The 22,990-nt window shown below is 51.5% G+C and overlaps 1 protein-coding gene and 1 pseudogene across 12 annotated transcripts in view; one reads left to right on the forward strand and one right to left on the reverse strand.

Moving 5' to 3' along the window:
• The first annotated feature begins 8,008 nt into the window (after positions 1-8,008).
• Positions 8,009-22,990, forward strand: part of ASPSCR1 (ASPSCR1 tether for SLC2A4, UBX domain containing) — a 32,700-nt gene continuing 17,718 nt past the window's right edge. For 3 of the 12 annotated variants that reach the window (XM_066234234.1, XM_066234235.1, XM_066234246.1), the window contains exons 1-7: positions 8,009-8,163; positions 9,077-9,132; positions 13,258-13,372; positions 15,491-15,591; positions 21,168-21,225; positions 22,209-22,282; positions 22,483-22,930. In XM_066234234.1, coding sequence (XP_066090331.1) covers positions 8,062-8,163; positions 9,077-9,132; positions 13,258-13,372; positions 15,491-15,591; positions 21,168-21,225; positions 22,209-22,282; positions 22,483-22,930 — 954 coding nt within the window. In that variant the 5' untranslated portion in view covers positions 8,009-8,061. Of the gene's footprint in view, positions 8,164-8,315; positions 8,466-8,545; positions 8,810-8,959; positions 9,133-12,403; positions 12,472-13,257; positions 13,373-15,490; positions 15,592-21,167; positions 21,226-22,208; positions 22,283-22,482; positions 22,931-22,990 lie in introns of those variants that run through there. The other 9 variants (XM_066234243.1, XM_066234245.1, XM_066234242.1 and 6 more) reach the window with 9 other exon arrangements.
• LOC136308361 (small ribosomal subunit protein eS12-like) lies at positions 14,129-15,430 on the reverse strand (annotated as a pseudogene).

Below are 22,990 nucleotides of genomic sequence, written 5' to 3' on the forward strand. Positions count from 1 at the left end.
TGTCTACTGGCTTGTGCATCTAGGGTAGCATACCTTCGAAATGTCAGAGTGATCTCCTTTTCCAGATCCTCAGGGCACACCCAGAGCAGAAGACCACAGAATACGTCATTGTCATCTTGCTGCCCACATACCATCTCTATGTGCTGTAAAGGTTATTAACCATCCTGTACCCACCAGTGTAAAAGTATGTCTCTCTTTATCCAATTCTAGAAATTTCCTCTCTTTGCTTCCTCCTGCCTTCTTAGTCTACTATTGATGGATTTCATGTAGCCTTTCTTGTGTCTCCTTCTTGATTCTGATGTATAAAATAAGCTATAAAACTGCCAGTCTCGCCTGACCAGGTGGTGGCGCAGTGGATAGAGCGTCGGACTGGGATGCGGAAGGACCAGGGTTCGAGACCCCGAGGTCGCCAGCTTGAGCACGGGCTCATCTGGCTTGAGCAAAGAGCTCACCAGCTTGGACCCAAGGTCGCTGGCTCCAGCAGGGGGTTACTCGGTCTGCTGAAGGCCCACAGTCAAGGCACATGTGAGAAAGCAATCAATGAACAACTAAGAAGTCGCAACGCACAATGAGAATGTGATGATTGATGCTTCTCATCTCTCTCCGTTCCTGTCTGTCTGTCCCTGTCTATCTGCCTCTGTAAAAATAAATAAATAAATAAAATAAAATAAAAATAAAAAAAATAAAAAAAACTGCCAGTCTCAGGCCTGACCAGGCGGTGGCACAGTACATAGAGCATCAGACTGGGACACAGACAACCCCAGTTTAAGACCCCAAGGTCACTGCCTTGAGCGTGGGCTCATCTGGTTTGAGCAAAGCTCACCAGCTTGAGCCCAATGTCGCTGGCTTAAGCAAGGGGTCACTTGGTCTGCTGTAGCCCCACGGTCAAGGCACATATAAGAAAGCAATCAATGAACAACTAAGGTGTCACAACGAAGAATTGATGCTTCTCATCTGTCTCCCTTCTTTTCTGTCTGTCCCTATTTGTCCCTCTCTCTCTGTCTCTCTCTCCCTTTGTCACAAAACAAAAAATAACTGCCAGTCTCCAGGGCATTTTCTCCACCCACTGAGACTTTTCTTCTTGTCAATTGTCATCAGTTTGGTGCAAATACACTCATAAAAATTATTTTTGGACATTTCTTATATCGACAAAAGGAGCAGGAAAGGAAAGAGTGAAGAGGGGGGAATATTAGCTCAGAATGTGATATCAGTGTTAGATTTCCTAATGTTGTGTGACAGTTTGGTGGTTGTATGAGAGCATGGCCTTGTTCTTAGGAAATGCACATTAAAATATTAATTGGAAAAAAATTAATTGGCCATCTGACCTGTGCTAGCTCAGTGGATAAAGTGTCAACCTGGAATGCTGAGGTTGCCTGTTCAAAACCCAGGGCTTGCCTGGTTAATGCATACATGGAAGTTGATGTTTCCTGCTCCTCCCCATTTCTCTCTCTCTCTCTCTCTTTCCCTTCTCTAAAATGAATAATAAAAATCTAAAAAAAAAAGAAGGCCCTGGCCAGTGTGCTCAGTGGTAGAGCATTGGCCCAGCATGTTGATGTCCCAGGTTTGATTACCGGCCAGGGCACACAGGGGGAAGTGCCCATCTGCTTCTCCACCATTACCCCTCTTTTTTCTATCTCTCTTTTCTCCTTCCGCAGCGAAGGCTCCTCTGGAGCAAAGTTGGCCTGGGCACTGAGGATGGCTTCATGGCCTCCACCTCAGGCACTAAAATGGCTCTGCCCCAGGTGAGCAGAGCATCGTCCCCTGGTGGGCATGCTAGGTGGATCCTGGTTGGGCACATGGTCTGTCTCTCTGCCTCCCCACTTCTTGCTTCAGAAAAAGACAAAAAATAATAATAATAAAAGAAAAAAGAAGTAAGATGGTTGTTTAAAAAAATTATTGGACAAGGCATATGTATCTAACTTACTCTGAAACTGTTCAGGAAAACGTTACATATACGTGGAGAGGGAGATGAAAAGCAAATGAAGCATCAGGTAAATGATGGTGAGTCTATCCCAAAGATACACAGGAGTTCCTGGTACAGCTCTTCTAAGTTTGAAATAACACAAAAATAAAAGTCACCTGCCCCAGCCTGACCTGTGGTGGCGCAGTGGATAAAGCGTCGACCTGGAAATGCTGAGGTCGCCGGTTCGAAACCCTGGGCTTGCCTGGTCAAGGCACATATGGGAGTTGATGCTTCCAGCTCCTCTCCCCTTCTCTCTCTCTCTCTTTCTCTCTCTCTCTCCCTCTCTCTCTCCTCTCTAAAATGAATAAAAAAAAAAAAAAAAAAAGTCACCTGCCCCATAAAAGGAATACAGGAACCAGCTCAAAGAGGGGCTCACTGGCTAAATTTGGATCAATTTGAGCATCAAAAAGAATAATTGAATGGAAAAGAACCTATGAATTCATATGTTTTTTATTGATTGATTTTAGAGAGACAGAGCAGTATTTCATTAGTTGTCCAACTTAGTTGTGTATTCCATGAATTAATACTAATATTTAAGAATTCCATGAATTCATATTACCATTAAAGGAGGGAAAGCATTTCTTCATCTTTTTTTACTGAATTTATTGGGGTGACACTGATTAATAAAATTATGTAGGTTTCAGGTGTACAATTCTATGCTACATTGTTTCTATATTAGCATTTCTTGACCCCAAAAAAGCCTATTAAATATAGAAGGAATGATAAAATTGGAAAGTCATGATTTTTTTTTGCAACCATAAATGTAATGATGAATTCAGGCAAGGACCATGCATTAATAAATCTGTTGGGTAAGTAGTTACTGAGAAAACATCGTATTAATGGCTTATTCACTCTACACAGGGGACTTTGACCCTGGAAGAATCTGTTAGACCAAGTGTTTAGACTTCAACTCATCTGCACCCACCAATGAGACAAACTGATCTCCTAGGTCTCCTGACAGGTTGTCAGCTGTGCCGCTTCACCACCCTAGATGTTTAACCCCAGAATAGGGTCAGACAGATTTAGCCTGCAGAAGATTCTGGAGGAAACAGGTCTGGACTCTCCAAAAATGCCAGTGTTGTGAAAAATGAAAACAAACCCAAGATAGACAGACTGAGGCCAATTAAAAGAGTATAAAACCGATGGCCAACAAACCAATGTGACAACCAGCTCTAAAGGACCAGTGGGGACAAGGGAACTTCTAATGCAGGGTGTGTATTAGATATTATTTTTATATCCACGACTGTTTGGTTGTTGGGCATGGGGAAGGGTTACAATTACCTTGTTGGGTGTAGGAGGAGGTCTTCATGTTAGGAGGTGCTTCACTGTTTGGAGGGAAAGTGCCTGGACCTTTTCAACATTTTTTTTTTTTTTTTTACAGAGGCAGAGATAGACAGGGACAGACAGACAGGAACGGAGAGAGATGAGAAGCATCAATCATCACTTTCTCGTTGTGCGTTGCGACACCTTAGTTGTTCATTGATTGCTTTCTCACATGTGCCTTGACTGTGGGCCTTCAGCAGACCGAGTAACCCCCTGCTGGAGCCAGCGACCTTGGGTCCAAGCTGGTGAGCTCTTTGCTCAAGCCAGATGAGCCCGTGCTCAAGCTGGCGACCTCGGGGTCTCGAACCTGGGTCTTTCCTCATCCCAGTCCGACGCTCTATCCACTGCGCCACCACCTGGTCAGGCTTCAACATATTTTAAATAAATATACGTACAAATAGAGATATGGAAAGAGAAGCAAATGTGACAAGATATTGACAGTGCATTTCATGAAGGTGCAGAGATGAGTTGAAATATTGGAGTTTATTGTATTAAATTTTAGCTTGTGCCTTACCTGTGGTGGTGCGGTGGATAAAGCATCAGGTTGGAATGCTGAGGTTGCAGGTTCTAAACCCCAGGCTTGCCCAGTCAAGACACATAGGAGAAGCAAATACTGTGAGTTGATACTTTCCTGTTCTTCCTCCCACCTCTAAAATCATCAATAAAATCTTAAAAAAAAATTTTTTTTAGCCTGTTTGTAGGTTCTATTGCTTAATTGAATTTTTTTTTGTATTTTTCCAAAGTTAGAAGTGGGGAGGCAGTCAGACAGACTCCTGTATGAGCCCGACTGGAATCTACCCAGCATGCCCACTAGGGGGAGATGCTCTGCCCATCTGGGGCATTGCTCCATTGTGGTTGGAGCCATTTTAGTGCCTGAGGTGGAGGCCATGGAGCCATCTTCAGTGCCCAAGCCAACTTTGCTCCAATGGAGCCTTGGCTGTAGGAGGGGAAGAGAGAGAGAGAGAGAGGAAGGAGAGGAGGTAGGGTGGAGAAGCACATGGGTGCTTCTTCTCCTGTGTGCCCTGACCAGGAATCAAACCCAGGACTGCCACATCCTGGGCCTACACTCTACCGCTGAGCCAACTGGCCAGGGCCGCTTAATTGAAATTTTTATTGTGATGATTGTAGAATCACATATTCATATGCAGAGTGACACCTTCTGTACTTTGCCCACTTTCCATACAACAGTAACATTTGGCAAAAGTATAACACAATCTCACAACCAGGATGGTGATGTGAAGATAGTCCACCATCCTCTTCCTAGTTATCCAGTTCACTTGTCCTCACTTGTGTGTGCAGAGTTGTACACAGTCTTACCATGACTGGGTTGCTGTGTCAGACCCTGAGAGGCCTCATCTCCACCAGAGTCCCTGGTATTGTCCTTGGTGGAACCACATCTGCTTCACTCCCTCCCCTAACCCTACCATCAGGATGGGCTTCTCAGTCCGCACACTTCCCAGGTGCTGTGTCTGTGCTCCGCTCCTCTTGCTGGCTGAGTGCTGTTCCATGTGTGGGTGGGCCATGCTCACCTGCTAGAGCATAGCTGGACTTACTTCAATTTGGGGCTGTTACAAATAGAGCTGCTATAAACATTAATGTAGAGATCGTCTGCTTTTTTCTTTTTTTTTTAAGATATCAGATTTGGAAAGAAAAACATGAGCTGCATAAAGAGCTGAGTTGCACAAGCACTCAGGTAGATTCCCTTTTATGGCCTTGCAAACCTGCTGAAGATGAATTATGATCTCAGAGTCACCTCCAGGGTCTCTGCTGTGATCATGGCCTGGAACCCAGGCAGCTCAAGCCTGGAATGAAGCCCTGAGCAAAGGTGTCAAGTTGCAGGGAGGGCTGGGGAAAGCAAACCCAGAGAGGTAGCTTTCCAACAAGAGTGAACACATGGTCCCCAACTTGCAGGTTCTAGCTGCAGTTAGAAGGTTAACTTGTCAAGGGGCAGGCGAGGGACCTTCCTGATGTTGTGGGGTGAAAGTAGTGCTGGTGTGCCCAGCCACCTGAATTTTTGGCTCTAGCCTGAAATAAAAACCTGTCCAGGCCCTGGCCGGTTGACTCAGTGATAGAGCGTCGGCCTAGCGTGCGGAGGACTCGGGTTCGATTCCCGGCCAGGGCACACAGGAGAAGCGCCCATTTGCTTCTCCACCCCTCCGCCGCGCTTTCCTCTCTGTCTCTCTCTTCCCCTCCTGCAGCCAAGACTCCATTGGAGCAAAGATGGCCCGGGCGCTGGGGATGGCTCTGTGGCCTCTGCCTCAGGCGCTAGAGTGGCTCTGGTCGCAACATGGTGACGCCCAGGATGGGCAGAGCATCACCCCCTGGTGGGCAGAGCGTTGCCCCTGGTGGGCGTGCCGGGTGGATCCCGGTCGGGCACATGCGGGAGTCTGTCTGACTGTCTCTCCCTGTTTCCAGCTTCAGAAAAATGAAAAAAAACAAAAAAAAACAACAAAAAACAAAAACAAAACAAAAAAAACCCTGTCCAAGGGAGACCTCAGAGAAATTTATAGTTGTTTCCTGCCTCTGGTGGCTTGTCAAGCTGTGTGTCAAGCACACACAAGTCCCCATATTCATCCAGAGGTCGTCTCTAGACTGGTTTCCACAGGCACCTCACGGGGTCTGGGTCTGTCCTGCCTGGTCTTCACCAGCTCTGGCCCAGCCCAAAGGATACCAAGGGGAGGCAGGTCTGCCCTGCCTCTCCCACCTCCCACTGCTGGGGTGCCCTGCAGCCACCCAGCAAGACCCAGCACCAGGAGATGACAGTGCATTTGTGGGGACTGAGTGTCGTCTCCCCATCAAGGGTCATTATTATTATTATTTTTGGTAGTTTTCCGAAGTTAGAAGCAGGGAGGCATACTCCCTCATGTGCCCGACTGGGATCTACCCAGCATGCCCATTAGGAGGCGATGCTCTGCCTATCTGGAGTGTTGTTCCGCTGCGACCATAGCCATTCTAGCGCCTGAGGCGGAGGCCATGTAGCTGTCCTCAGGGCCCAGGCCAACTTTGTTTGCTCCAATGGAGCCTTGGCTGTGGGAGGGGAAGAGAGAGATAGAGAGGAAGGAGAGGGAGGAGGTTGGAGAAGCAGATGTGTGCTTCTCCTGTATGCCCTGACCGGGAATCAAACCTGGGACTTCCATACGCTGGGCCGACCAGACAGGGCCCAAGGGTTGTTCTTGTGACATATGTTTGGTAAGCACCTGTCCTATGCCAGGCTCTGCTCTGAATGTCAGTATGGTGGAGGGCCAGGCAGATGGGCATGTTGGAGTGGAGACAGCCAGTAAACAAGTGAGCAGGCATGAAAGGCCTGTCCCAGTGCAGATGAGGCTCTGGGGAAACACCCACAGGCCGGTGTGCTCAAGAGGCTGGGCTGGGGGCAACTTGGCGTGCAGGGGAGCCTGACTGCCACAGAATGACTTATGGGGTCCTGATGGGTTTGAAGGATGGGGTTGGAAAGCTTGACCAGTCACTAGTCAGAAATGCCCCAAGGGTGTCTGCTTCAAGGCCCTCTGTGTCCCGCTAGACATATGTGAGCAGGTAGGAGTAGACAGGAACAGGCAATGCAAGAAGGGGCAGGCAGGTCAGTGGGTCCTGTTTCTGAGCTGGTGCAGATCTGGTAATTGTCAGTGAGGGAGCTTGACCAGATGACCTCCACAGTGCCCCCCACATGAAATCTCTATCATGCATGAGGGAGTCTGTGCTTGTCAGTATGTGGGTGCCCATGAGGTAGATGTGTCACCTACACGAAGGCAAATCAGCACTCACACAGGAGGGCTGGTAGGATCCCATACACGCCTCCTCCCGCCCTCTTACAAGCAAGTTTCGCCAAAGGGTTTAAGATCAGGGGTCTCAAACTCGTGGTGCGGCCCACCGAACAATTTTGTGCGGTCCGCAGACTAATCCACGAAGTTCAAAATATTTTGGATAAAATTAAGTAAGCCTAGGGGCCTACTTGTATTTTTCATTTCTCTAGTATCCTAGCTAGATATTAGCTTAGTTAACAGCAGTTGTGATGCGAACTACAGTTTCTGGTCGTTTTGTGACACTGAGTAAACTGCATGTACGATTGTGCTTGTTGTACTGATTTTTTTTTGTTTTCAACTGCAGTGAGAAAAGTGTTGCGTAACAGTCGCCTTTTGTAGACCTAGTGCGGCCCGCCGAACGGCTGTGATCTTGCTCTGCGGCCCACATGCTGAGTTGAGTTTGAGACCCCCTGGTTTAGATGCTGGTAGAGTGAGCCCGGAACTAACAGTGTAGAACGCTCATCTCAGACTTTCGCTGAATCTGCACCCCCCCCCCCCTCCGTCTGGGGCTATCCCTTCACCTTCACACCACCCCAGGTACCAAGGTGACTACAGGGGACTGGGAGCACGAGAAAAAAGAGGGTAGGGAGACGGACAGTGCAACTCAGGACAGGCCGGTAGCAGTGGCCTGAAAGAGACAGGGAGTCCACGCTCGGTGCGCTCGAGTCCTGCACAGCCTTCTTCCTCTCCCGGCCGTCGGTTCCCCGAGGTGGTGCAAGGGCAGCGGGCCGGGACCTGAGGTCGTGCGCGGACAATTGAGCAAGGGTTCAGGCCCCTGCTGCTGCGCCGGGGTCGCAGCTAGGACAGGGGCGGAGCCTGGAATCAATGGGACGGGGGCGGGGCCCGGGCGTGCCCGGAAGTGCACGCCAGACCTGCTCCCGGACCCGCCCCGCGACCGCGTGGTTGTGCGTTCCGGCTGTTGTGCATAAAGTTGTTTGAAGGTGAGCCGCCTCTGGCGGGTCACGTGAGCGGAACATGGCGGCCCCAGGAGGCGGCGGTGGCTCTGCGGTGTCGGTGCTGGCCCCGAACGGGCGGCGCCACACGGTGAAGGTGACGCCGAGCACCGTGCTTTTGCAGGTGCGGCTGCGGGCGGCTGGCGGGGGCTGCGGCTGTGGACCGGGGCGCTGCGCCGGTCCGCTCCTGCGGTTGGCCCGGGGTGGAGGGGGGCTCGGGGCGGGGCCTCGGCGGAGCCCGAGGCGGCCAATGAGCGGCCTTCTGGCGAGGCGGGTCTTCCCACTTCCGGGATTGTGTCTTGCTTCCCGGGTCCCTGCGTGGCAGGGGGCGGGCTGGCGAGTCGGCTTGGCACTTACGCCACCCCCATCGAGTCCGCGGCCGGCTCGAACCTGCTTCCAGGGTCCCCGGCCGGAGTCCCCATCCCGGTGCGTCCTCTGGCCGATGTCCGCAGTGGTTGGGTGTGCCGGTCTTTGCGCTTGCAAATTAACTTGCTGAGTCACTGTGCACTTTCACTGGGGCAGGTGGTTGAGCCCGAATCCATTATATTAAAAAAGTTGATTGGGCTTTGCTGTTTCGGGGACAGTGTTCACAATAGAGTCTGCGTGAAGGACACAGAAACGCGGCTCCCGGGACCCGCTTGAGCTCGCAGTGTGGAGTTGGCTCTCAGGGAAGAGGGTGAAACCCTGCAGGCGCGGAGCCCAAGTTTGGACTTTTCTCTGTGGATGGGAGTGGGGTCTGGAGTGTGTGTAAGAAGATGTATGTGGTGATGGTATGTTGGGGATTGGCCTGGAGGCTATCCAGCAGAGCTGGGGTGACAAGTCAGGCTCAGTGGGGGTGGGGACAGTGAACAGGATTTGTGGATGAGGCATGTGGAGTTGTTGAGGTCCATCATGTGGCCTTACTAGTCTTTGTTCTACAGAGCCAACTGGCCCTCTGAGAGATGGACTCTTGTTAGCTGCCTCAGTACCATTGTGCCTGGCAGCCCAGCAACCAGCCCAGCCATAGTGGCTCACACATCCTCTCATCTCACCTCTAGGTTCTGGAGGACACGTGCCAACGGCAGGACTTCAACCCCAGCGAATATGATCTGAAGTGAGTTTGCTCTGGCCAGGCTTCTAAGTCCATTCGCGTACCTCCCCCAGGGGCTTAAACCTATAAAAGTTTGTCTTCTCACAGTTAAATGCCACAAGCCCCAGTCAAGCTGTTGAATTGCTGAATTCTCTGGAGCAGGGGTAGTCAACCTTTTTATACCTACTGCCCACTTTTGTATCTCTGTTAGTAGTAAAATTTTCTAACCTCCCACCGGTTCCACAGTAATGGTGATTTATAAAATAGGGAAGTAACTTTACTTTATAAAATTTATAAAGCAGAGTTACAGCAAGTTAAAGCATATAATAATAATTACTTACCAAGTACTTTATGTCAGATTTTCGCTAAGTTTGGCAGAATAAATCTTTTTTTTTAAAGGTTGAATTGTTTAATTTTATTTATTTTTTACAGAGACAGAGAGTAAGTCAGAGAGAGGGATAGATAGGGACAGACAGACAGGAACGGAGAGAGATGAGAAGCATCAATCATTAGTTTTTCATTGCGCGTTGCAACACCCTATTCATTGATTGCTTTCTCATGTGTGCCTTGACCGCGGGCCTTCAGCAGACCGAGTAACACCTTGCTGGAGCCAGTGACCTTGGGTTCAAGTTGGTGGGCTTTTTTTCCTCAAACCAGATGAGCCCACGCTCAAGCTGGCGACCTCGGGGTCTTGAACCTGGGTCTTCTGCATCCCAGTCTGATGCTCTATCCGCTGCGCCATTGCCTGGTCAGGCGGCAGAATAAATCTTTATAAAACAACTTACTATAGTTAAATCTATCTTTTTATTTATACTTTGGTTGCTCCACTACTGTTCACCATGAAAGCTGGAACGCCCACTAGTGGGCGGTAGGGACCAGGTTGACTACCACTACTTTAGAGGTTTAGTGGAGGACACTTCCTGCTTGTTCTAGCATCTAGTGGGCCCAGCATCCCTTGGCTTGTAGCCACTCATCCCAAACTCTACCTCCTCCTCACATAGTCTTCTCCATGTGTGTTCTCTGTTCTCTCCTCTCTCTTACAAGGACTGGTGGTCTTGATTCAGGATGATGTCATCAATTAAATCTTAAAAGTCACTGTTTCTGAATAAGGTCACAGTCATGAGTTCTGGGGGTTAGGATATAAGTGTATTTTTTTTTTTTTTTTTTTTGCATTTTTCTGAAGCTGGAAACGGGGAGAGACAGTCAGACAGACTCCCGCATGCGCCCGACCGGGATCCACCTGGCACGCCCGCCAGGGGCGATGCTCTGCCCAACAGGGGGCGATGCTCTGCCCCTCCGAGGGGTCGCTCCCCTGCGACCAGAGCCACTTCAGCGCCTCGGGCAGAGGCCAAGGAGCCATCCCCAGCGCCCGGTCCATCTTTGCTCCAATGGAGCCTTGGCTGCGGGAGGGGAAGAGAGAGACAGAGAGGAAGGGGGGGAGAAGGAAATGGGCGCTTCTCCTATGTGCCCTGGCCGGGAATCTAACCCGGGTCCCCCGCACACCAGGCCGACGCTCTACTGCTGAGCCAACCGGCCAGGGCCATAAGTGTATTTTTTTTAAGGGCCACCATTCAGCTCATTGCACAGGGTTTTCATACATTTGGTTGTGTAAGTTCCTGGTGGAGTTCTTAGGGCAAGAGGAAGTTGTCATGGAGGAAGTGGTCATGGAGAAATGGTGAGAAACCTGCACTCTGGCTGGAACCTGGCAGCCTCACAGCCCCTGGAGCTACTTGCATGGGTCTCTTCCTATAGGCATTTTCCCTATAGAGAGGGCAGACACAGATTCTCAAGGGTTTAAAATAAAGAAAGGATTGGAACTTCGCATTGGTGGGTGGGGTCTTCTGTCCCACAGGAGGAGCTTTTCACCTTAGTGGTATGTCTTCACAGTATGACTATCCTCACGTTGGGTACAGAAAAACTTGTAGTGTCGGAACCTGCTTTCTTGGTCCTTGCCTGTGCTATGTCTTGCACGGAGCTTTTGTAGAGGCAATTTTAAGTAGAGATGCCCTTATGTCACCCCAGCTCCTTGCCTCCTGCCTGACCCCTAGGAATCTCAGGGCCCATGTTCCATGCTAGGTCATCCTCTGGCTTCCTGTTACAGGGTATACCTTGTCCTCCCTCCACCTGTCTGAATCCTTGGCTGGTTTTTGGTTGTAGCCATCAGAATATTGGGTCTCTTGCAGCCTTATCCATCTTTCTCCCGTCCCTCTGCTGATTGTACAGCTAACTCTTGAAGAGCGTGGGTCCACTTACACAAGGATGTTTTTCAATAAATGCCTGTGCTGTTTTTTTTTTCATGGTTGAGAGTCCGCAGATGTGGAGAGCCTGCTGCATTGATCTGTGCCACTTCATAAAAGGGACTTGAGCATCTGTGGGGGTCCTGGAACCAATCCCTATCAGATACAGACAGGCAACTGTAGTGAAGTGTTTGGAGAGTCAAAATTTATACGTGAGATTTTTGACCAGGCACCTCTAGCCCTTTTGTTGTTCAAGGGTCAACTGTAATTTGTTTAGAAAGTGCTGCCACTGCCAGGGAAGGCAGCCTCATGTGTGTTTGCATGCCTGCGCCACCTTCCCCTCTTCTTTAGGTGCCCAGCCCTCCTGCCATAGATCTGCCATCCTGCTTTGCACTTGGCATTGACATTGTTGTGTGAGTTCCTGGCCACATATCAAAACTGCCTCTTTCTCACTCTTCTGACTGCTTGTGCCTTATAAACAGTTCATGTTCAGAAAACCACGTTTACAGCAGTGTGCTGGCCTGCATGACACCAGGTGACGACTCTGTATTCAAATCTCCAACGATCTCTTGGTAGCGCCATAGTTTTTCCTTAAACTTCCATAAAAAATAGAGCTCAAATCTGACTTTTGAGCAGCATAATTCCCTTTTTCACTCCTCTTGTGATTCACTTTCTGTGTCCTTCATAAGCAAGGCCACACTGTGGTGGTGGTCTTACAGACACCTGCACACAGCATTTCTCAGACCTAGTGCTCTGTAGGGTAAATGGTGGTGGTTCTCTTGGGGGTTCTGGGAGAAAAGGGGTTTGGGTGGAGAGGGACCATGGTCAGGAAGACTCCAGGGTCGCCTGGCCCAACCCTCCCTGCCCATAGGTGAGGCATTGTTTGGATCTTTGAGTCCTGACCTCTCTCCTATCTCTCTTCATCTCAGGAGCAGCAGTCTGACTCCTTGTTGGTCCACAACCAACATGTGATCCAAGCTGGACATCAGGTCCCAGTTTTGCCTTTGGGTGACTAGGCTACCTGTTGGTTTTTCTCACCTGAGTTTCTTGTTGTGAAGCAGGCTGAGCATGACCCTGGCCTGGCCTTCTGGGAGTGCAGGCTGCCCATAAAGACCTGTAGCCGAAAGTAAGTAAATTAAAAAAAACAACCCATAGGTCTCAGGAAGGCCCAGGGATTCTTGCCCTTCTTTCCTGCCCTCAGATGTTACCTGTCCTGACTCATCTGACCTCATCTTCCCAGTTTTTTTTTTTTGTGTTTTTTTTTTTTGAGAAACTACTGGTTTGGACCCAGGATCTCTGGGCACAGGGATCAGAGGAATGCTGTAGGCCACCCTATTGTCTGAAGGCCCACGCTGGCCTTTTTCTGATTGGTTGGGAGACTCAAAGCTGCCAGATCCCTGTGCAGCGGCTAATATGTGCAGGACATGGGCAGAGAGACTAAGGGTCTGCTCTGGGTCGAGGACCTAGCTTTGTAAACTGGGTATGGCAGTTTCAGCCCACATTCCCAGATCCCAGCTGTGTGGCAGCCTGTTACACTGAGGATTTCAGGACAGTCGTTCTATGGTTCTCTGGGACCTATGCCTCCTGTCATGGGGGTTGTGGCCCTGCCTCTTGGTAGCTGGAAGCAGGAGTGATGGGAGCTCGTCCCTTTGGAAGAGTGAATGTGATGGCTAGACTGCTTCTGGGGTGCAGCTCTGGTCGGTTAGTTTCCTCTCCTCCTGTGTACAGACCTGTGTCTGCTCACTAGTTCTTTCCCTTGCAAGATCTGCTATAGTCAGGGACTCTCTTCTGTCTTTAGGCCGTATCCCCATTTTTGTAGTCGGAGGGGCATTGGCCGGGGATGCTGCAGATAGCACTAGACAGGCTGCGTTAGGACCCAAGAGGCAGCTATAGGCTGTGGTCTGTGTTGCAGGTTTCAGAGGAACGTGCTTGACCTCTCTCTGCAGTGGAGGTTCGCCAACCTGCCCAATAATGCCAAGCTGGAGATGGTGCCTGCATCCCGTAGCCGCAAGGGGACTGGGAACATGGTAGGTATCCAAGGCAAGGAGGTGGTACCGCTGCTCTTGCCCCTTTCATGTAGGCTACAGACTGTAGGGTGCTGCACCAGCTGGGCTGCTGGGGGCTGGACGGTGTACCCCACACCCTAATTGCCTCCTCTGGGTCGGGAGAGCCACTTTCTACTTTGGTGATTGGAATGAGACTTCATTCTTGAGGCTGAGGTTATTATTGGAGGTTAATTGTGCTGCATCCATCTCAGTGTGTGAGCAGCGTTTGCCCAGCCTGATGGTTCTGGCCATAAAGTTGTCACGAGTGTGGGAGCCTGCAGAGCTTGGTAAGGCCTTGAGTATAGTCTCTGTTTGGGAGGAACCCCAGGTTGCTCTGACCAACCTTGCTGGGACATCCTCAGCACCAGCCTTCCAGCAGATCACAGAACGAGGCTCCAGAGACCGAGGGAGACCAGCGCAGAGAGCCACCCTCTCTGCTCTGCCAGTCCTCACTCAAGTGATTCCTGTTGAGCCAACCACGAGGGAGGTGATACGCGTTTAACTGAGGGACAAGGAGGCTTGGGCCCTGGGGCGCTGGTCAGCTCTCTAGAGTTGAGGGACTGACCCTAACACACCTTTTTCCATTACAACCACGGTTCTCAAATTTTTGTGTAGAAGGAACCCTGACCTTGAGAGGAGGGTGGAATTGGGAGACATAGTTCACACAGGGCAGCTCCCCTTTGTTTTAAGGGGGTTTTTTTTGTTTGTTTTTTTTTGAGAAACCCCAAGTTTATTTGTTCATTTCTTGCATTTGAAATACTCCTCGATGACATCCTTTGCCTGAGATTCTTTGCCATAGTCCTTATCAACCACACAACTGCAACCAGCCACTTTACGGGGTTTTCCCTTTCTGTCGATTTTACAGAGGCCTACCCATTCCCCTAGTTTCTTGTTGTCAACCTTAATTAGGTTGAGCTGGTGCTCAGCACAAAGGGCCTCTACCAACTCGACATGCATAGGCTCATCACAGTTGGATGATCACATAGGCTCATCACAAAGGTGGGCTTGGCGCTTGTCTAAGGCTTTGGCAGCTTCACGAATTCCGCGGGTTAGGCCATCGTGGATGAGGGCGGTCTTCAGCACCGCTTGTAAAGCAGTATAAACGTCCATTACACCTCCAGCAGCAATGCCTTTCTCACCATGGTGGTGGGTTATGGGTGGAGCCGAATCTTGAAAGCACCCAAGCTTCCCCCTCCGCGCAGCTCCGCGGCAGCAGGGAAAGAGCTGTTTTAGGTTTTAATGTAAATGTGTACTTGTAGGAGAGGCCCTTGACCCAAGTAACAGGCCTCACCACGACTTAGTGAAAGATGGGCCGAGCCATCGTGAGTGGGCCAGCAGAGTGCTCTGGTCGGACACTTGCCTCTGGGGTCAGCATGCTAGTGTGTCGTCACTTGGCAGAGGGACCAGAAAGGAATTTTTCCCCTTTTGGGTTATAGACTTGTGTCCCAAGTCTACATGTATAGTATTAGGGGCATAATTATTACAAATGGACTTACAGCAGCAATGGGCTTATTAATGAAAAAATGTTTATAGCCTGACCAAGCGGTGGCACAGTGGATAGAGCATCAGACTGGGATGCGGAGGACCCAGGTTCGAGACCCCAAGGTCGCCAGCTTGAGCACGGGCTCATCTGGTTTGAGCAAAAGCTCACCAACTTAGACCCAAGGTTGCTGGCTTGAGCAAGGGTTACTTGGTCTGCTGAAGGCCCACGGTCAAGGCACATATGAGAAAGCAATCAATGAACAGCTAAGGTGTCGCAACAAAAAACTGATGATTAATGCTTCTCATCTCTCTTCGTTTCCGTCTGTCTGTCCCTATCTATCCCTCTCTCTATAAATAAAAATAAACTTAGTATTTAAAAAAAAATGTTTATAAAACACAACGTATTAGTATTTTATGACTGTGTAACAAAGTGTCCCAAACCTAGCTTCTTGAAATACAACATTCAAATGTGTGCAGAAGGGACAGCACTGTCTTGCAGCGGTCTGTCTTCCATGCACCTCCAAGACCCTGGGAGCGCTCCTGCCCCTGCCAGGTCATACCTGGGCCCAGCGTGGAGCACTGCTCCCCGCACCTCAGCCTCTCTGTCTTGCTCCTCAGGTTCGCATCGCTCTGCAGCTGGATGATGGTTCCAGGTTGCAGGACATTTTCTGTTCAGGCCAGACGCTCTGGGAGCTTCTCAGCCATTTTGCACAGACAAGGTGAGTGTTGGGGAGTGGCTTCCAGCTGTGCCTGCCACTGCATGGTGACTCTGTGGTTCTGGTGCAGGATTGGTCTGAGAGTAGGGGCTACCTGTTTGTTGTCCATGCCTGGCAGGTGCTGGTTGCCAGCAGTGCATCTTTCTGACTGGTTTTCCTGGTGTGACTGCTTGGCATTTCTCCTTGCACCTTGTGGGGGACCTGAGAGGCTCTTGAGCTGTGAGGGAAGTGGGTGGTAGGTGTGACCAGTGGTGTCACAGTAAATAGAACCTTGACCTGGGATGCTGAGGACCCAGATTCAATACCCTGAGGTAACAGGCTTGAGTGCAGGCTCACCAGCTTGAGTGTGGTGTTGCAGGCCCTGCAGGATCATCGACATGATCCCAGAGGTTGCTGGGTTGAAGGCCAAAGGTTACTGGCTTGAGCCCAAGGTTGCTGGCTTGGCTTAAGATCCCCAGTCAAGGCATGTATGAAAGGAAAACAGTGAACAGCTAAAGTGACATAGCTATGAGTTGATGCTCCTCTCCCTCTCTATCTCCCTTCCTGTTTTTTTTTTTTTTTAATTTCTGAAAAAAAAGAAAGAAATGGCAGGAGAGTGGGGATAGCTCTTAAAGGAAAGTGAGTGACTGCAAGAGGAAGTGACTAGGGAGTGTTTATAAAGCACAAGGCTCCACACCCCATAGGTTGGACAACCACGTGAATGTTTGTCATTAACATAGGAGTGTTGTGCCCAAAGTCCCCTGCTTCCTTTCTTTTTTTTTACAGGGACAGAGAGTGAGTCAGAGAGAGGGATAGACAGGGACAGACAGACAGGAACGGAGAGAGATAAGAAGCATCAATCATTAGTTTTTCATTGCGCGTTGCAACACCTTAGTTGTTCATTGATTGCTTTCTCATATATGTGCCTTGACCGTGGGCCTTCAGCAAACCGAGTAGCCCCTTGCTGGAGCCAGCGACCTTGGGTTCAAGCTGGTGGGCTTTTGCTCAAACCAGATGAGCCCATGCTCAAGCTGGCGACCTCGGGGTCTCGAACCTGGGTCCTCTGCATCCCAGTCCGACACTCTTTCCACTGTGCCACCGCCTGTTCAGGCTCTTTTTTTCTTATAAATAGGTCATATACCTCCCTAGAAAGTCCCTCAGTGTGGTTTCTGTAGCCATGCAGGCGGATTGTGTGGGGGCTGCTCAGCTGTGTACCCAGTCACCAGTTCTGTCTGTCACTCCACAGACAGGGTCTGTGTGTACCCCAGTTCCTCCCTGGGGAATAAATCCTGGAGGCAGAATTGCTGGCCCAGCAGTGAGGGGCGTCCCAAAGTTTCAGCTACCAAAATTCCAAGCCCAGCCTTTCTTTGGAATTTGCTATTTGGTAGAGTTCACTAACTGTGAGGCATGTTCCCATGAGGATGGGCAGGTGACATCAGCCCCATAGTGATGGCCAGGTGCCCGATTGGCTGGTGGTACTTTGTTGGGGCCAGGCAAGAGCTGGTCAGCTGCCTGCCGCTGCAGGGACCCCACTGGTGGGGGGGTACAGGGGGCTAGCTTTTCTTTCTTGGTATTTGGGGAAGAAGTGAGCATCCCAGAGCAAGTGGTGTGCAGATCTTGGTGTGAGTCATTGCAGGCAAGCAGGGCACCCGGGTCCACTGTTGCTCAGGGTGAGTCCTTTGCACAGGGCTCAGGGTGGGTGAATGGTGGTCTAGCCCTGACCCCTGCATTTGGGCTACTGATTGGCCACTTGACATACCACGTGAGCCACATGTGCATGCTTTAGAGGTAGTTAAGAATTTTCTAGGCCCTGGCAGGCAGCTCAGCAGTAGAGCGTCAGCCTGGCATGTGGAAGTCCCGGGTTAGATTCCTGGCCAGGGCACACAGGAGAAGTGCCCATCTGCTTCTCCACCCTTCCCCCTCTCCTTTCTCTCTCTCTCTCTCTCTCTCTTTCTCTTCCCCTCCCTCAGCCAAGGTTCCATTGGAGCAAGTTGGCCCTGGCCCTGAGGATGGCTCCATTGGCCTCTGCCTCAGGGGCTAGAATGGCTGCGGTTGCAACAGAGCAACACCCCAGATGGGCAGAGCCTCGCCCCCTGGTGGGCATGCCGGGTGGATCCGGGTTGGGGGCATGCAGGAGTCTGTCTCTCTGCCTCCCCACTTCTCACTTCAGAAAAATACAAACAAAACAAAAAAAGAATTTTCTAATAGCTACATCTAAGGAGAGTAAAAACATGGGCAATTTATTTTAGGAATTTGATCGACTCAATATATCCAAAATATTACTCTGTGAACATATACATAAACAGAAAAGATGAGATATTCTGCATTTTTTGTGGTAGTTTTTGAAATCTGCATTCGTCTTATCTAGAGGAGGCCCCACCTTGTAGGTTGCCATACATGAGCTCAGTGTCCATGTAGAGCTGGCAGCCACTTCAGATGGCATTGGCCTGGACCTGGACTGGCCAGTCCTCTCCTTCTCGGGTGTTTACTGCAGGGAGGGCCACCAGGCAAGGGACTCTGGACAAGCAACCGCAGGCTGCATTGTCTCTGAAGCTCTAGGCCCCCTGCTCTCAGCCCAGATCCACAGCCAAGCCCATGCTTAATCTCACCACTATTCATCCACTGAGTAAAATCAGGGATTCGAGTGTCCCTGGGAAGGGTAGCCCATGCTCATTCTCCCCTGGGATCACACTGAGGTGGGTTTGTGTGCCCATCTAGGGCCTTGTAAGAGGCCAGAGGTATAGATGTCAGGGTGTCCACTCAGAGTTCCTCTTCTTTCCTTGGGAATGCCAGAGGCCACTTTCTGTCTGAAACTGTCCCCACTCTGTTTGCCTTGGAGGAGAAAGCTGGCTCTGCAGGCCTCGACTTTGCTCCCTTAACGTTATCTCATCTTCTCTTTATGGATGGGCTGCTGTGTGGTGGTGGGTGAGTCACCTGGCCCCTTGGGATGTGGCCTCACCTGAGGTGGGCCTCTCTGTGGCAGCAGGAGTCCCTCTTGAACCTGAAGTCACAGCTTTGGGTTTGGGTTGGTTCTTGGTCAGACCCAAATAGGTGACAGGAACAGAAGGGGCTCCAGATACTGGTTTGCCCCCAGATGGCCCGAGTGAACAATGGCCCACACTCATGGGGACAACATGTTTTGTGGTGAGTGAAGAACATCTCTAAAGCCATCAGCAGCAGCTCTGCCCTGCCTGGCCGTCCCTGTTGCCCCCGCCTGACCAGGGAGTACATCTGCTGACTGTAGACAGAGCAAGACCATGCTTGTCCTCGCCAGCCATTGTTCCACCAGGCTGGGTGGTATCTGGGGAGTGGGGGCAGGTAGGCTCCCACAGAAGCTCCTACAGAAGCTTCTCATGATGCCTGGGGCTCTGTCTGGGTCCAGGGCACAGGGCTCCTTAAGAGGCCCAGCTCAGCCCCCTTGGAGACATTTGGGACTTTAGTGAGGGTACGTGAGGAATGGCTCCTTGATGAGCTGGAATGTCCCCTGGGTCCACTGTACTGAGCTGGAGAGTTCTGCTAATTGGCCAGGAAGGTCTGGAAGTGATTGCGGCCTCCCCTCCCCTCGCTTGTTTACAGGCTCTCCCTCAGATCTACTAGGAATCTGATCCCTCTAGAGGAGCCGCACATCAAAGCCAGGCTGGTGTTTGATGTCCAAAGGCCTCTGAGGGCAGGAGGCAAGCAAGGGCAGGAGGCAAGTGAATCTTTGCCCTGTTTGTGATTTGTGGTCCTGCTGGCATTGGGTCCCTGGGGAAGGATTGCAGTGGGGTGTCACTCTGGCACTTTGAGGTCTTGTACTTCCCTGAGACCTGGGGTCCCAGGCCCTTTCGGGAGTGCCCTGACCTGCTGTTGCTCTAGTTGAAGCTATCAGCCCAGATCTCTCACTTCTATGGGGACCTCCAGAGGTCATGAGGCTAGTAGTGCCAGGGCCCCAGCAGGAGTAAGGCCACACCTCTCCCTGGGGCCCCACAATTGGCTCTGGATTGTGGGTCTCAGCCCTGTACAACATATGTAAGCAAAAGTTAAAAGCAAACAAGAAACAGCAGAACCCACGCGAGAATATCGCAGAGACCTGTCAGGTTCTCAGGAAGCCCAGTGCACAGTGTATTATAGTCAGCCAGGGGTGTTGTGCTTCTGGTCTCCAGGTTCGTCCATGTCCCCGCGTCCCAACCACATCCACATGGGCATTTGAGCCATGAAGACATGAGACAGGGCAGCGCTTCGTGGCCTGAGGCCATCCCCAGCCTCCTGTTCTATGGGCTCAGCCCCTGGGACTCGCCTCTGGAGGAGAAGGGCTGGTTGATGATTGTATGTCAGGAAATGAAGGAGTAAACTACCCCTGTGGTTGCAGGACTTGGCCCACTTGCAGCTGGTAACCTGGTGGTTGGTGTGAGCCTGAGTAGTGCAAGTTGGTGTTGGGCATTGTGCAGTGTGTGCATTTGCACAAATATATGTGTGAGTCTGCACGTATATATGCATGTATGTGTGTGCAGATGTGCACCTGCACACTCACCATCCTTTGAGCTCATCCAGCTGTGCTCTGGGGGGCTGCTCTGCCCCATCTTGGGGTCCAGTTTACGAGAGGAGAGGATGTCGGTGGCTGGTATGGTGTGGATAGATAGATGCCCGCTGCCTTCTTACTGGAGAACATGGCTTCCAGGGTAAGAAGTAGGACCATCTGGCTCTTGGTGACCTGGGTGACAGCGTGGAGGGCTGTAGAGGTGGGGCACTGGCTGTGTTTGCTGTTTCCCAGACAACAGAAAAGTCTGTGGTACATCTGTGGTTTTTCCTGCCCATTTGGCCCACATGGCCCCTATGTCCAGCCTATGTGTGACTCAGTGCTGAGGTGCTCAGATGGCCTGGCTGCACCAGCATCTTGAGCCCTGCATGGACTTTGGTTTTGCTTTTCTTGTTTATTGGTGACAGTGATTTTAGGGGCACTTGAGAACCCTCTTTGTGGCCCTGTCCTGTTTGACCATGTAGGCATCTGGACACGGTTCACAAGGAGGTACCAGCAGCACCCTCCCCAGGTCACAGCTCTTCAGGTCTCCCAGCCTGGGTGCAGGTAGCAGGCGCAGTCCCAACATGAGGCTTCTAGGGAAGACTTTAGCCCCGTTTGTCCTAGGGTTGCCCGTGGGGTCTGGTGGGAGGGGATGACACTTGGGGTATTTATGGCCTCCAGGGTCTGGGCCTCTGTCCTCAGTCACTTAGTGGATCAAACCCTGAGCTGCTCCTGACACTTCTAGCCTCATAAAGGATGGCTTCATATAAAAGCCCAGATATCTATTTATCTTTCTCTCTCTCTCTCTCTCTCTCTCTCTCACACACACACACACACACACACACACACACACACACACATGGACTCTCATTCCTGACCCTGGGCAGAGGTGACAGTGACCTGAGGCTCATTCCCCCTTCTCTGTGTCCTCCCTGCATTTCATGACTGGAGGCCGCAGGCCGGTAGGAGACTCCTAGGCTGTGTGCTGATGGCCCATGGAAAAGGCCTCTGTGGTGACTGTGTGGTACTTGGGGTGCCTTCCTGAGAGCATGGTGTCCCGCACACCAGCGACTGGCTTGTGATGTCCTTTCCTTTCCTGCAGGGCATGTCTGGAGCAGCTGTGGGAGGCCAGCCCAGTCTGCGTGTACATGAGGGATGAGGTAGGCACTGTGGCCCCACCCGCCTGGCCTGGGCCCACTGCCTGCTCCCATCACTACGCCAACCTAGCCCGTTTTCCATTCTGGAAAACTCACTCTCCCTCTACCCGCCTTCAAAGCAGCGAGTGGGGAGGGATGCTCTGAAAGCATGATGTGTTTCATGGAAAAAAGCAGAACTCTGGCTCTGCTGGAACTAACCACGGCTGCCGACTGCTCCCAGAACCTCCCTCAACGCCCTGTTTGTCTTCTCAGCTTCTCTCAAAGCCCAAGAGTCACAAAAGTGGTTTCATTTTAATAAATATTTGCTTTGCTCTGTTTTGATCTTTTTCAAAACTGAGTGCAGCATGGTGTAGGCCCAGCCTGGCAGAGGCCTTGCCTGTCCCCGCCTGCCTGCCTGTGATGGGGACCCTCCTGGCACTTGGTCCCCTAGCTCACAGGGGCTTTTTGTTTCGACCCTGGCCCAGTGCCCTTTCCTGGCCTGGGTTGGCCACTGTCCCCAAGGGGCCCCGGGAAGCCTTGGTATAGGTGAAACATGCCCACCAGGGCTGTGAGTGGAAGGGACTGGGGGGAACATATCCTCCCATAGAGGACACAGACACCTGGGCCTGAATGAGGGCCATTATGGTCAGTGCAGCCATCAGAAGGCTGGTCAGTTGGCCAGATGCAGCTAACCTACACCTGAACCCTGCCTGTTCAGGCCTCGGATGGGTCGGGTCCAGCAGACAGATCCAGATCTGGGAACAGGTGCTCAGGTGTAGGTTAGGCTTCAGGAAGCGGGACTAAGACTTCAGGAACCAGCTGTGTGAACCTCTGGTGTCAGTGCTCAGGCTAGGTGCGGTGGGGTAGGTGGGTTTGGCTGGTAGGCAGGGCCTGTGTTGCCTTCCCATGGATCAGTACGAGGCCTTGGCCCAGGCAAGGCGGGAGAGCTTTGTTAGTAAGGGGTCAGCAGATGTCCTGGGCACTCCTGTCCTATTTCCTTTTCACAGGTGACTGGCAGAGCCGCCTTGCAGAGCACAACGCTGCAGTCCCTAGGCCTCACTGGGGGCAGCGCCATCATCAGGTGGGAGCCTCTGAGTCTTGTTTTGTAAAAGACATTGGGTCTCAAAGGAAAAGAACAGGAAGTGTGGGATAGTGAAGGACATGTGGCCTTAGGGTCTTGCTCCTTGACCTGAGGCCACTGCTGGGGTCCTCCCACCTGTGGGGATGGTGGGGGATTTTGAGATACATGTGTGGAGTTTCACTCTCCTTTGGGCCCCTCAGGTTTGCCATGAGACGATGCGACTCCACTGTCAAGCAGGAGCCTGGGGTCTCCTGGAGCAAAAGTCCAGGAATCCCAACCTCCTCCCTTTCGGCTGAGCAGGCAGCTGGTAGCCCTCTGCTTCCCTTGGATTCTGCAGGACTCAGCCGGGGCGATGTGAGCCGTCAGGACGAAGCGGTCTCCTTAGAGGCTGGCTGTGTGGATGGCCTGGGCCCAAAGCCAGCAGATGCCTGGGCAAACCAGATCTCAAAGGAGCCCACACCTGGCCCCTTTGTGCCTTTCTCTGGAGGGGGCCAGCGCCTGGGGGGCCCCTGCGGGTCTGTGAGGTGTCAGATACCACTGGCAGCCAAATTGCCTAAGTCCTTCTCCAGCCCCGGAGGCCCCTCCAAGCCGAAGAAGTTGAGGCCTGGCCAGAAACCCCTGCCAGAACCAGAGCCAGAGCCAGAGCCGGTAAGTGGTGAGCTGGGCATGGGCGGGGGGGTCCTTCCTCAACCACACCTGATCTCTAGG

Source organism: Saccopteryx bilineata, chromosome 6 (assembly GCF_036850765.1).
Source record: "Saccopteryx bilineata isolate mSacBil1 chromosome 6, mSacBil1_pri_phased_curated, whole genome shotgun sequence".
NCBI lineage: Eukaryota > Metazoa > Chordata > Mammalia > Chiroptera > Emballonuridae > Saccopteryx > Saccopteryx bilineata.